Raw genomic sequence first — 12,775 nt, 5'->3', positions numbered from 1 at the left:
CCCACCTAAAAACATTTTTTTCCTACAAACCACTCACTGTGATTATCAACAATTAAAGAGCACACATTTTAGGGTTCATGAACCTAATCTGGACTGCAAATTTAAAGAAGTATAGCCAAAGCTTTTTTGGCTATATTTCTCCAAGTGCTAGTTCACACCAGACGCAGTTCTGTGCGCTTTTTTTCTGCACAAAAGGCATGCACGTTGTTTTCCATGTATTCCAATGGCTCTAGTTCACACCATGCAGTCAGTTTCCAGTCAGTTTCTGCACCGGAAACTGAAAAAAAGTGTACGGAACTGCATCTGGTGTGAACTAGCTCTTATGGATCACAGGATTGAAGTTCATTCTGCACCACTGTGACCCATTTTCAGCCTATATCGGGCTAAAGTCCGCTGTCAGCTGATGTCACTCCGTGGTCCAGGCTCTGAAAAGATTCTGACCATATGGTCAGGATCCATCCAGAAAGCCTGTACAAGGCAGCCGGCTCAGCCACTCTGCGAGCCAATGAGACCCCGAGCCAGCCCCCAGTGAGCCGCTGAGACCCTGAGCCAGAACTGGAGGGACAGAGCATAGACCCAGTGACTGACAGTCATGGCTCTCTGCTCAGAGCGAAGAAGGAGAGAACTGGGTGATCCACGGTATTTGATCGCTCAGTTCTTCTTGGGGAAGAGTCGGCAGGAGACAGCTGCAGCCATCTAGGCCAGTAAGATTACATTTTTTTGCCATTTTCGCACTTCTCTTTGCAGTGTATGGTGGGTCCACCTACAAGGGTTGGTTTAAAGAACAGATTGCAGTCTGCAATATTACAACAAACGTAGATTGCCATGTTCACCTGAGCTCAAAGCGAAGCCAGTACTTTGCAAAATGCTGTTTCTACAGAGCCGCGTAGCTTAAGTGATTAATGTGATAGGTGGTGGTGAGTAATTGGCAGTTGGCATAGACAATAGCTGTCTTGCAGGCTCATGTATATAAGACAGGACATGGGCTTTTATTGATCAACATAATTTTAGACACCGCCTGTAATTTTGTAGGTACTCAATACTTTGCTCCTGGATTTTGGCCTGTTTTGACCCAAGCATGGCATCTAAACAAGGGCACATCAATAAACATTATAACAGAGCCATTTTGACCAAACATTACGATTAAAATTTATAATATTTATACAGTGATCCATCTAACAGTCATTTTCACAGTTTAATCCAAGGCAATATTAAACACTAGGTAAAGCCTGGTACAGAATATACTAAAACATTAACCGTTTTACATGAGCAATGGAATAAGTTATTTTTATACCATGAAAACAAAGTCTTGCATTTTATACCATGAAAACCATGCAGCTTAGAACGGAGATGCTGCAGAAAGCGTTTTTAAGAAGAAATCAGTATTGCCTTCCAATGATTTTTATGGATACTCATCTTCCCTGAGAGGTTTTACTGATACATCTAGAACATTTAATAGGACAATATTTAAAACACATAGGAGTCAACTTATGGTTTCACTAAAGATTCACACAACTTTTACCCAGGATTTACACATTTTTCCAATCGAATCCCAACAGAAACTATATGTGAATCTTGGGTGAAATTTGTGTGAATGCATTTTTTTTTTTTTTTTTAAATAGACGCCACAGATAACCCAACTTATATGAAAAAATAAAGCATGCAACTTACAAACCTTGAGTATGTTTTCAGGATACCTTATTGTATATTGACACATTCTTTAGAGAATTATTAGTGTACAAGGGCCCTACACCATGTAAAGCTATCGAAAACAAGCAGAATATTGAGAGACAAACCAGATAGTCACTTGGGATAAAAAAAAGTTATCTGAAAGGGTAGCAAAATATGACTTGCTACTTTGTAATATGTTTCAGAACACTCTTAATTGCAGGTGATCATGGTTTCATTGGGTCAATTCATTAAGCTGCAATAGCACTTAAAGGTAATGTAGAGGTTGCCCAAAATTGTTTTCACAGGGGATTAGGTTGGTATGCAAACATTGCACTAGGTTTAATTTGCAATTACAGCGAAACCTTGGTTTACGAGCATAATCCAGTCCAGGAGAATGCTTGTAATCCAAAGTACTCGCATATCAAGTAGAGTTTCCCCATTGAAGTCAATGGAAACGAAAATAATTTGCTCCGCATTGACTTCAATGGCATGCAATACCAGATGCGGCCAGAGGTGGAGGGTGCCGAAGAGCCTCAGAAATGGCGGGAAAGCCCAGAGGACACCTCGGCTGACCTCGGAAAGACTCCGTTCCCGAAGTTTGCCGAGGTCAGCCAAGCTGTCCTCAGGGGTTTCCGTGCATTTCTGAACAGCGCTGTTTGGCTCCGGTGCCCCCCACCTCAGGCCAAACGCCCCCCACCTTGGCCTGAATCGTGCTGGTTTTGCAAGACAACACTCGAAAACGGAGTTGCGATTTTTAAAAATACAGTGCTCATATTCCGAAACGCTTGTTAACTGCGTTACTCGCAATCCGAGGTTCCACTGTAAATATGAATATATGTCATACGCTCTACTTCTTCCTTTGCAGCGATTTTTTTTCCTCCCACTCCTGCACACAATGAAAATCTCTTGGGTTAATTTTCTAAAGGCAAACAGGCTGCTCACATTGCAAGGAAGGGAACTTTTACTCTGTAAGGACATTTTCATCTTAGCTTAACGAATGAGTTGAAGCTCTGTTGACCATCATCCCTCATTCAATAATGTGCAAGCAAAGACATTGGATATGGCTTTAAAAGTGAATTTTTACCATATTTACTAAGCTAAGTTATGGTAAATGCAAACAGAAACTAGGCAGAAGGACGTTCGAATCAACTTAAAATTACCTCAAATGCAAACATTTCTCCCCGATAGTATTTAAAAACATGCCATGTTTGATTGCTTCTGAGTCCGAGGGTCATGTACATAAATCCTAATCGAATTTTGATTAAAATAACAGAAAAACCTAGAAAGAGCAAGCATTTAAATGTATGACAAATAATTTTGGATAACCACAGAGAAATGGAAATGAGTAACAAGACTCACCATAATTTTATACAGACTGTACATTATCTTCAATTTGGTTTGCCATGGTAAAAAACAAAGACAAGTCTCACTGAGGTAGCAGAAGCTTTAGGAGTGATGAGCTATTCAGCAAAACTGCCGAGATACCAATGTGCAATATGCAGCAATGATTAATACAAATGATGTACCTTTGATCAGACCACACTAAACTTCTGAAAGCTAATCAAACACTTTGGATTTGATCTACTACTACTTTAGTAAATCAACCTATAAAGTACCATACAACCATTTTTTTTGCATCATGCCAATCAATATGAAATTACTGAATATTAAAGATAATCTGGAATTGAGAGGTAACCAATCATTTAGAAATTTGCTTCAGGTTTTATCATATTTTCAAGCCTTATATAGATACAAACAATGCTGTCTGACCAAAGTTTTAACAAGCAGAAGGAAAAGTTTGTCTACTAATCATTTCGTGCAGAGTAATAACACTGCAGGTACTTTGTATACTATTAAGGCTTGCAAATATGATAAAACCTGAAGCAAATTTCTAAATGATTGGTTACCTTTCAATTCCAGATTATCTTTAATATTCAGTAATTTCATATTGATTGGCATGATGCAAAAAAACAGGCAATTCTTCAAACGATGCACATAACCAAGAATTAGTCCTCTATTTAAAACCGCTAATATAGTAAAGATTTCAGTGAAATGGTGAATCTGATTTTCTGCAGAGGTCTCAAAGAGCTGCAATAAATTACAAATAACTACATTTTGCACAAGCAGCAACAAAGTATGTCCAAGTTCACTTTTCCTTATTCCAAGTGGCTGGCGGTAAGGGAGACTATCAGTAATGCAGCATTGAAACCGTAGAACTATATACGAAGCAGGGCCCAAAGCAATTGCAATAAAGTGCTTACCCTCGGCTGTATACATTGGTACACAAGTGCCACCTTAGGGCCAATTAGGTTTTAGTATTTCATTGAATCCTATCACTCAGCCGTTTTATTTTCTAGCATCACATACCTTAAGCCTTCTTAATAAAACAATAGTCAGAACTAGGGTTGCACGGATACCGATTTTTTTTCGGCAAATATTGATACTTTCAGTCGGGTACTCAGAGATACCTTTGCGGTGTCATTTTAGTCAATCCAAAATTATTGGGCTCAAATCGTAGTGCAAAGAATCACGATTCCTGTCTAAATCACATGCGGTTAACCTGCATTGCTCCTGTGTGAACCCAGGCTGAAATCACTATGACAAGCCTGGGTTCACATAGGAACGGTGGGGGAAACCACATTTGATTCAGGGAGTGATCGTACTAGATTTCTGTCCAAATTCCACACGATCCTTTGCAGTGTGATTTGAGCCCATTTATTCTGTATGGCCTCAAATCGCAAAGGTAGCGGTTTCAGGTATTGGAGCATTTGATCGAGTATGAGTTCTCGTGCAAATGCTTAGCATCGCCACCGATACCAATATTGGTGCAACCCTAGTCAGAACAAAATTTAAATGGAAAAAATCATTGCCATGCTGATTTTAAAAAAAAGAACTCCTGAAAAATTCACAACTTGGTGAAAAATATACAGGTGAAATGGTTTTAAAGTTTTTGGATGTGCTGATTAGAGGAAAAGTATTGTTTAAAAAAGTTTAGTTTTCGGCCTGTAACAGAGAGAACATACAACTTCTCCAGCATATAGACAAGGTGCAACCCATTACAATGGGTTGGTTGATCTAGCATTAAATCCTGCCCTATGCCCTTTACTTGGAAAGCGTAAAAGGCTTTTCCAGCATGCACTGCAAGGTTTCTAATGATCAGCATATCATGTGACTGGTACCAGATCCAGCACAATTTTCTACAGGAAATCCAAGCACAGCACTATTCCTTTATTACTACCGATTGAAACTTGCATATATCAACTGCTCAAGGCAATTCCCCCTAATGTTGTCTAGTGAAACCAAAGCAGCTCCTGATCTGTTGACATTTATCCTCCATTGTACTATATATTAAACTTAACGTTGTATTCCACAAGTTACAATGCAATGATACCAGATTCTGATATGCGTGGAATCTCTTTAGCCACTGCATCATTTAAATGAAAGTCTGTCCAGATGGAAAAGAAACCATTTGAAAGGTCTAGCTCTCAGGTCTTTAAACATCACGATAGCACATGTACCTCTAATAAGGTAGAATGAATATAGGAGAGCAGTGAATACTATGATGTGGGTATACTGAAAAGTGAATGCTGTAACTTTCAAAGAACTGGAAAAATATAACTTACATTTCCCTTTTTTTTTTTGTTTATCTGCTGTCCACTGATATTTCTGGGCATTGTTGGTCCGTACAATGGACAAGTATATCCTAAATGAAAGGCTAACAGTTCACATAAACAAACACAGTACCTTATATCTTAATTTCTATCTTTTTTAATTTTAATCAACATTCCTCCCAGTTTCTCAGTAAAAATTGTTAAGTATTTTATTTATTAACATCTGTTGCTTCAAAACTCTGATTTTGCTGTTGAAGTCCAGTATTTATCAGGCCACAGGGGATCCTGCCTTCTGTCTGTTATCTGTGCTGTCTTTGTGAGTCCGTACATGGGCAGCGTGTGCGCTCTCCAGATCGAAGGTTAAATTGCACTGGGTGCACTCCCATGTCCCCCCCTGCTCTGACTTCAAACTTGAAATCTGCTTTTCTGATGTTTTTGGGTCAGGGCTTGGAGGTCGCTCATCATTCTCTTCCTCCTCATCCTCCTTCACCTTGTGTACAATGAAAAGGTGTCTATTTAGTGATATCTGGGATGTGTAACATAAACCACAATGCACACACTGGTATGATGAGCTGTCACTTTTGTGTTGAGGTATGTGCTCAAGAAATTTAGAGCTGCTGTCTGCTGCAAAGCCACACTTTGCACATTTGTACATCGATTTCATTTTCTTAGCATCGGGGCCGCCTTCTTTTGCTTCAGAGTCCTCAAGTTCTTTCTTAATAGCTTTCTTGGAGCCCGATGACTGGAAAACAAAAGATATTAAATTAAATTAAAGGATAAATGTGTTTGAGAAAATCTCCTTATTTTCTTCTATTCTAAAAGAACTGTGATTGGACTGCTCTTTATATTTATTTAAATTACCCGCTCACACCTTAAAACTGTTAAACCCAAAAGCATTATATTTCAGCTTAACCTTTTCAGGACATATATGCAAATGCACAATAGAGTGTGTGCATATAAAACAACACCCCCATGGACTTTTTAGGCAGAAAATATTGTATGAAGAATACGTTTCATTAAAAGGCAACAACGCCACTTTTTAGCACAGATATAAAAAATAGAAAAAAATATACATTGCTGGGAGGGTGTCATATAATGTCCTTCCGTGATCGCACTTCTCGCATGCCCCCTGCGGCGCACAACCGCAGGCATCTGTGATAGCGGTGTCCTTGGAACACAACTGATCACAAATCGTGGTAAAGAGTCAATGACAGCGACTATTTACCACCTGATCAGCTGTGTCCAATTAATACTCCATAATCCCATAACACACGTTCCTGGATAAAGCTCTAGAAGATTTGGGTGCTGCAGCAACCACCAGCTGGAAACTGGATCAGAAAGCCACAATGAGGATATTTACGGAGTAGCGGCTAAACGATTTTTAATTGAAGCATGATCACATCGCAGAACAGAAAGTGCAACTTTTTGGAGTCACACAGGTCCCCTTCGTAAGGCATGTGATGATCACAGCTGTGATTGATTCTATGCTTGAAGGTAAAAAAACATCAGTGTCCAGCTGCCCGGTCAGCTCCCCAATACTTACCTAAGCCCAATCCAGCAATGTGCACGAGAGTCAAGGCTCTCCTCGGTCTCTCCCTCCTTATTGGCTGAGATGCAGCATCAGGAGCCCTAGACTCCCACAGCTGTCAATCACAGTCAGTGAGGCAGGAGCAATCTTATGGACACCTTGTGAGTAAGCAAGCATGAGTGCTCCCATAGCAAGTGGATTTCTATGGGGGCACTAGGCAAGGGGAATCGGCCGAAAGAACCGGCAGAGGACCTGAGAAGTGGAGGATCGAGACTGCTCTGGGCAAAACCATTACACAGAGCAAGTATGTATGACATGTTAGTTATTCAGAAATAAATCCTTTGCTATTCCTAAGTTTTACGAAGTAGGGACATTGGACTCCCCTGTTCAGGCTCTCCCCCTTCCTGTCTGCTTTCCTTTTCCCTTTGTGCTCATTTCTGTCTTTATATATGTCTGCATAGCTCAGCAAGGATCACAAGTGAAAATGTCATAATTATACCCATGCAAATTTTTTCTGCAATTTTCCCATGAGGCCATCATAATTGTGGATCACTGTTATTAAATATAGATTTCTTGATCATACATCACGGGACAGAGCCTTAATTACTAAATGGGTTATGTAGTCACCACAGGCGATTGGACACTGGCAAACTCAATTCAATTTGAGTTCCTCCTATATAACCCCTCCCAAATGGAGAGTACCCAAGTTGTTTTGCCAGTGTTTAAGGTGGTTGGTCAAGTTCAACACGTGCTAAGAAGAAAAATGCTCTTTTGATAGTCTGGCTGCCGAGACCTAGGAGCTATAATCGGATCCATACCTCAGCCCGATATCAAAAGCCTAACATGGTTGGTACCCAGGACTCATGTAAAGAAGAAACAAGGTTTGCCTGTAATGTCTCTCTGCGGAGGTCAGGGCTCTGGGTTGCAGACTTTGGCGTTTCTGGCAGAGTCTTCTACAGGCCCAGGTATGAGGTTTTCTCTAATGGAACCCTTGATAAACCTGAAGGTTGGCACAAATTACCAGCCGTGATGGGTGAAAGCTGGAATTACTTTTAGTAGCTTTTCCTGCGGCGTGGATTAGGTAAGAAGAGGATAATTTTATTTTAGATTATCTTCTGTGAGTAGAATGTCTTTCCTGGTTTTCGCCACTAGAGGGTGTAAGTGCATACCTGGTGTATTCTTACATAAGTCATCCAGGAACAAGCTCAGTGAAGTCGGTCAAATTTTAAACACCACTCACCTCCATCCGCTGCAGGCTCTGCCACAAAAAAATGCATACAGGGGTCCACAATGATGCCCCCTTTCCTCGTTCTCCTGGGTGCGTGCGCTGGAGCGTGCTTTTAGCTGTCTTAGCTAGACATGGATCTCTTAATACAACTACTCAACCTGTTGTGCTTGTTTAATCAGACCCCGACACTCACTAAACCCACTCTACTTTCTGTTCTCCCGAGAACCATAAAAATGATATTCCTTAAAAACAAAATTAGAAAATATGCAGGTACCCACAAAGTTTGTGCAGTTAACAGCAGGCGGCTTACTAACTTCCAATTCCCCTTAGTTTTTTATAATCTAGAAAATATTCAGAATATTTTTGATAAATATAAGCATAATACCTGATCTTGGACCCTGCTTTGTGAAGCTGTGTCTGTTGCGATAGTAGAAGAGGACACCTGGGTAAGTTCAGGGTTTTTGATGCCGTGCATTAAAATAATGTGATTAGCCAACATGGACGGCTTGGCAAAAGTAGGCTTCTCTGTACAGTAGCTGAAGGACACAAGAAAATACAGTGAAACCAATTAAAAACACATAACATTTTAGCCTAAGAAAACAAATATTTTTTTCTAACCTCAAGACATAACCACACAGTCTAGGCAAACTTGATTTCCACATGTAAAAGTCAACATTTCCCATTATTTAAATTACTGCCCAAAATGACACATTTCAAAAATGCTGTGCCAAGGAGAACCAAAGTAGCATTCAATGGGGTAAATACGGTGTTGAAGCTGCTTCAATACACTTGTTCTACTAGTCTGAGGTCAAAAATCATCAAATAGTCCTGTAAAATTTAGACTCCATCCACAAAAGCATTTTTTTTAAGCTCCTGGAAGCTGTTATTAACATTGTAATCTGCTCTTAGAAGCCAAATAGTGTTATCCTTTGTGGCCATGCACACTACTTTAGGCTATTAGCATTTTTCAAACTTAAACGTCTAGGAGCAGGGGAAAAAAAAACCTAAAAAAACCTTTCATGCCTAAGCCTATTTCTGACATTTGGTGTTAAAATGTCAGAAATACATATTTTTTGCTAGAAAATTACTTAGAACGCCCAAACATTAATATATATATATATATATATATATATATATATATATATATATATATATATATATATATTATATATTAATCAGAATCTAGAGAATAAAATGGCAATTGTTGCAATATTTTATGTCACACGGTATTTGTGTAGCTGTGTTTTACACGCAACTTTATTGGGGGAAAAAAGACACTTTTATGATTTAAAAAACTAAAAACAGTAAAGTTAGCCCAAGTAAATAGATACCAAACATGTCACGCTTTAAAGTGGATGTAAACCCAAAATGTATTTATTTTTTGCTGTCACAATGTAGTGTATAAGATTTCCCATCATCTGTGCCCAGTCTTGCCACAAAGAGTTAATCCAGCTCTGAGCAATCCTCTTTTATTGTTCAGTGAGATGAAACGGACTAACAGAGAAAAACCTTGGTGCGTTCCGCCCCCTTGCTGTGAGTGACAGGTTATTTACATATTTCATGCACTAGCTTGAAGACGGGCATTATTTTTTAATCCCCACTCCTTTTCTTAAGTCATGTGGTTACTTTTCTGGATTTTGACTGGATGTTACTGATCATAGCAGAATTTAGTGTAAGTAATACATCGGACAAAATGCATGTTGACAAGGGGAGTGTAGAGGATGGCGGAGCAGTTTACTGACATCACGACTCCACCCACCGAGCTCCAGACAACAGACCCACCCACAGAATCTGCAGTTTTTCAGTTCTTATAACAGACAGATGGGAGACTTTTGACAGGTGAGGATACATGCAGGAGGCATCTATATCCTTATAGATCAGCGCTATGGTAGTAGTTTAGAAAGGATGAGAGTGGGTTTACATCCACTTTAAAACTGTGCACACTCGTGGAATGGCAACAAACTACGGTACCTAAAAATCTCCATAGGCGACAATTTCAATTTTTTTACGGTTAACAGGTTAACGTTACATAGGAGGTCCAGTGCTAGAATTATTGCTCTCGCTCCGACGGGGATACCTGACATGTGTGATTTGAACACCTTTTACATATGCAAACGCGACTTCCGCGCGTAGTTTCTTTGCTGCGTGAGCTTGCGGGGATGGGGCGCTTAATATATCTTAAAGAGGAACTGCTGTCAGCTCACATAATTTGTAACAAAAACATCTTTGCCATTCTGAAGCTTCCCTCCAAAAACTTTGCAAATTTTTTTTTATATATACTGCGATTCTGTACTTGCCAAATATGCTACAGAAACCTCCCTCCATTGAGACTGGCTGCAATCATTTTAGCTGCCTGTTGACTTTCTAGATTTACACAGACACACACCTCCAGTTTTGCAGCCCTCATTGGCCCTCGTATGACTCATCGCCCCTCTCTGCCTGGCAAACTCTCAGGAGAGTGAGAGAAAAGAGCTGTGCATGATGTCATAAGCCTAGGCTTTTTACCAGACAAGAAACAGGAAGTGTACTGTACAAGATATTTACTGGCATAAAAAAATATTTTACTATCCAAAGTTAAAACAGCAAGGGCAGACGATTTAATAGATGGAAAGTTGAAAAAAAATTACTGAAGGTCCACTTTAAAGTAGAAATGTATCTTTAGATAGCATACGGGCAAAACTGCGGCGATTCAAAACGCCTAAGTGTGAATGGAGCCTAAAGCTCTAACCAACATCATACCTATGTAGTTATATTTTACATAAAGGCTATACAAAAAGACAGCTAGCGACTGTAAAGGGTCATAAACATAGCACTACTACGTTGAGACAAATAAAACATATTGTATTTCTTAGCACTGAAAATGTGTCCACTGAGATATTACCAGCAGGTGTACTCCTTCTTTGCGTCATGGTCATTTTTAACATGTCGGCGTAAACTGGCTGTAGAGTTGAAGGAGCGCTCACATTGTCGGCATGGATACCTTTTCATACTCTGCAAAACAAAATGGTATTGAAACATTCATAACACAAAATTATTTGGCATGATTTATCGGCAGGTATTGCTATGACTTTAGGGAGGGGAGGGCAAATGGAGTCCCCTTGAAAAGTAATTCACCTAAATTTGGCTAGCAAAACTCAGACTGGTATCATGGTTTGTCTGTCCCTGTATTTTGGCAACTAAATGAAACCGATAAGTGACACGGTAAATGAGCAATGCATGTTTAAGTAAAAGGGAAAAATAAAAATAACCATACCTTCCCATGACTTTTCTTCATGTGGAACACGTACGTTTCCCGATCCAGAATCCATTCCGAACACTCTGGACATGTCCAACCTGAAAGTTTCTGCTTGTGCTGCGCCTCTGCAGACTCGCCGTCTTTCTTGTTAGAGGAGGAATTAGCCACAGTCTTTGCTGTGGACTTTGACGTTGAAGTGGAGTCGTCATTCTTCTCTGCTGCAGCATCTGTCTTTTTCTGGGCGGATGAAGAATCTTCAAGTGCTTTAGGAAGGCCATGGACACCCTTAACAGGAAAAAAAAAAAAAAATCAGTGGGAATCAATAGTAATGCCTCGTACACATGGCCAGACTTTCCGAGAAAATAAGTCAGACAAGCTTTTTTTCCTTGGAAAGTCCGGCCGTGTGTAGCCTCCATCTGACTTGTTTTTGTCGGAAGTCCGACGGACCTTAGATAGAGAACCTGCTCTCCTTTTGTCCGTCGGACTTCCGACGGGGTCAAGGCGGACTATTTTATAAAGTCACAAGTTAAACCGTGTGTACAAGGCATAAAAGGAGCCAATGCCTGCTTAAAATGAAAGTGCCATAGAGAATACTCAATTTGATTTGTGATATAATGTGACAGTGACACCAATATCCAAAGTAAATTAAGAATAGGCACTCTGGTACTGCTTTGTGGAACACCTCAAGATAGAAAAAACAAGGAATATGATGAAAACAAATGGTGTGTAAGCTTTGCTCTTACATACCTTTGCCTTTTTTCACTTGTTGGTAACAGTGATGCCACAGGGCAACTCTAGCTTTTATAATGACTTAAGGTACACCAGTTGTGAGGTGAGTATAGGGCTGCCATTGTTGGCCTCTTTCTGCTGCCAATTGCCTGGTCTTCTCTTCGCTTCTATTTTTTGATTCGCTGACCTAAAATATGATGTAAATGAATCAGAAAAAGATTGGGATTCCTTTTGTCTAGATTTGTTCTGAATCAGCGACTCAAGACGTTACTGACCCAGAACAAAGGGAAGAAAGCAATGGCCACCTTCACCATTCTCCTGTGACAAGTGCACTTTAAAGGAAACCTAGCATGAAAGCGACAAAGTGTCTGCCATTGCTAACTTTTGTGAAAATACCTACTGCCTGGCTCCAAAGCCCTCTTGATTCTCCAACATGTAACTGATAGTTAAAGTGGATCTTCACTCTCAATTTGATATTGCCCCTTCTCCACCCCACTTCCCATACGCTGTGCAGGGATTTTTTTTTTTTTTTTTATAAAAAAAAAAACCTCTGGCCTGTCCCCCACGCATGTCACTCACCTAGGCAATTGACATGCATTTTGTCCTTTAAAGAGAAATGAGGAGGGGGGCAAGCCTTAAGTTGCCAGCTAAACCCAGAAGATTCGGCAGCTTCCCTGATGGCGTCACGCAAGAAGATAGCAGAGCGAGACCGAGCCGGGGTTTGAGGTCAGAAGAGAACCTCAGCAAGACAATGATGAATCAGCTGGGCAGGC

At 40.1% G+C, this 12,775-nt stretch overlaps 1 protein-coding gene across 3 annotated transcripts in view; it reads right to left on the bottom strand.

The window, feature by feature from the left end:
- Positions 1-5,419: 5,419 nt before the first annotated feature.
- Positions 5,420-12,775, bottom strand: part of ZNF592 (zinc finger protein 592) — a 37,689-nt gene continuing 30,333 nt past the window's right edge. For all 3 annotated transcript variants that reach the window (XM_040343103.1, XM_040343104.1, XM_040343102.1), the window contains 4 exons: positions 11,292-11,558; positions 10,920-11,029; positions 8,424-8,574; positions 5,420-6,024 (listed from right to left, as the gene is read on the bottom strand). In XM_040343103.1, coding sequence (XP_040199037.1) covers positions 5,551-6,024; positions 8,424-8,574; positions 10,920-11,029; positions 11,292-11,558 — 1,002 coding nt within the window. In that variant the 3' untranslated portion in view covers positions 5,420-5,550. The remainder of the gene's footprint in view (positions 6,025-8,423; positions 8,575-10,919; positions 11,030-11,291; positions 11,559-12,775) is intronic.

The sequence above is a fragment of the Rana temporaria genome, chromosome 3 (genome assembly GCF_905171775.1).
Source record: "Rana temporaria chromosome 3, aRanTem1.1, whole genome shotgun sequence".
NCBI lineage: Eukaryota > Metazoa > Chordata > Amphibia > Anura > Ranidae > Rana > Rana temporaria.
This window is presented reverse-complemented; position numbering and strand designations above follow the sequence as displayed.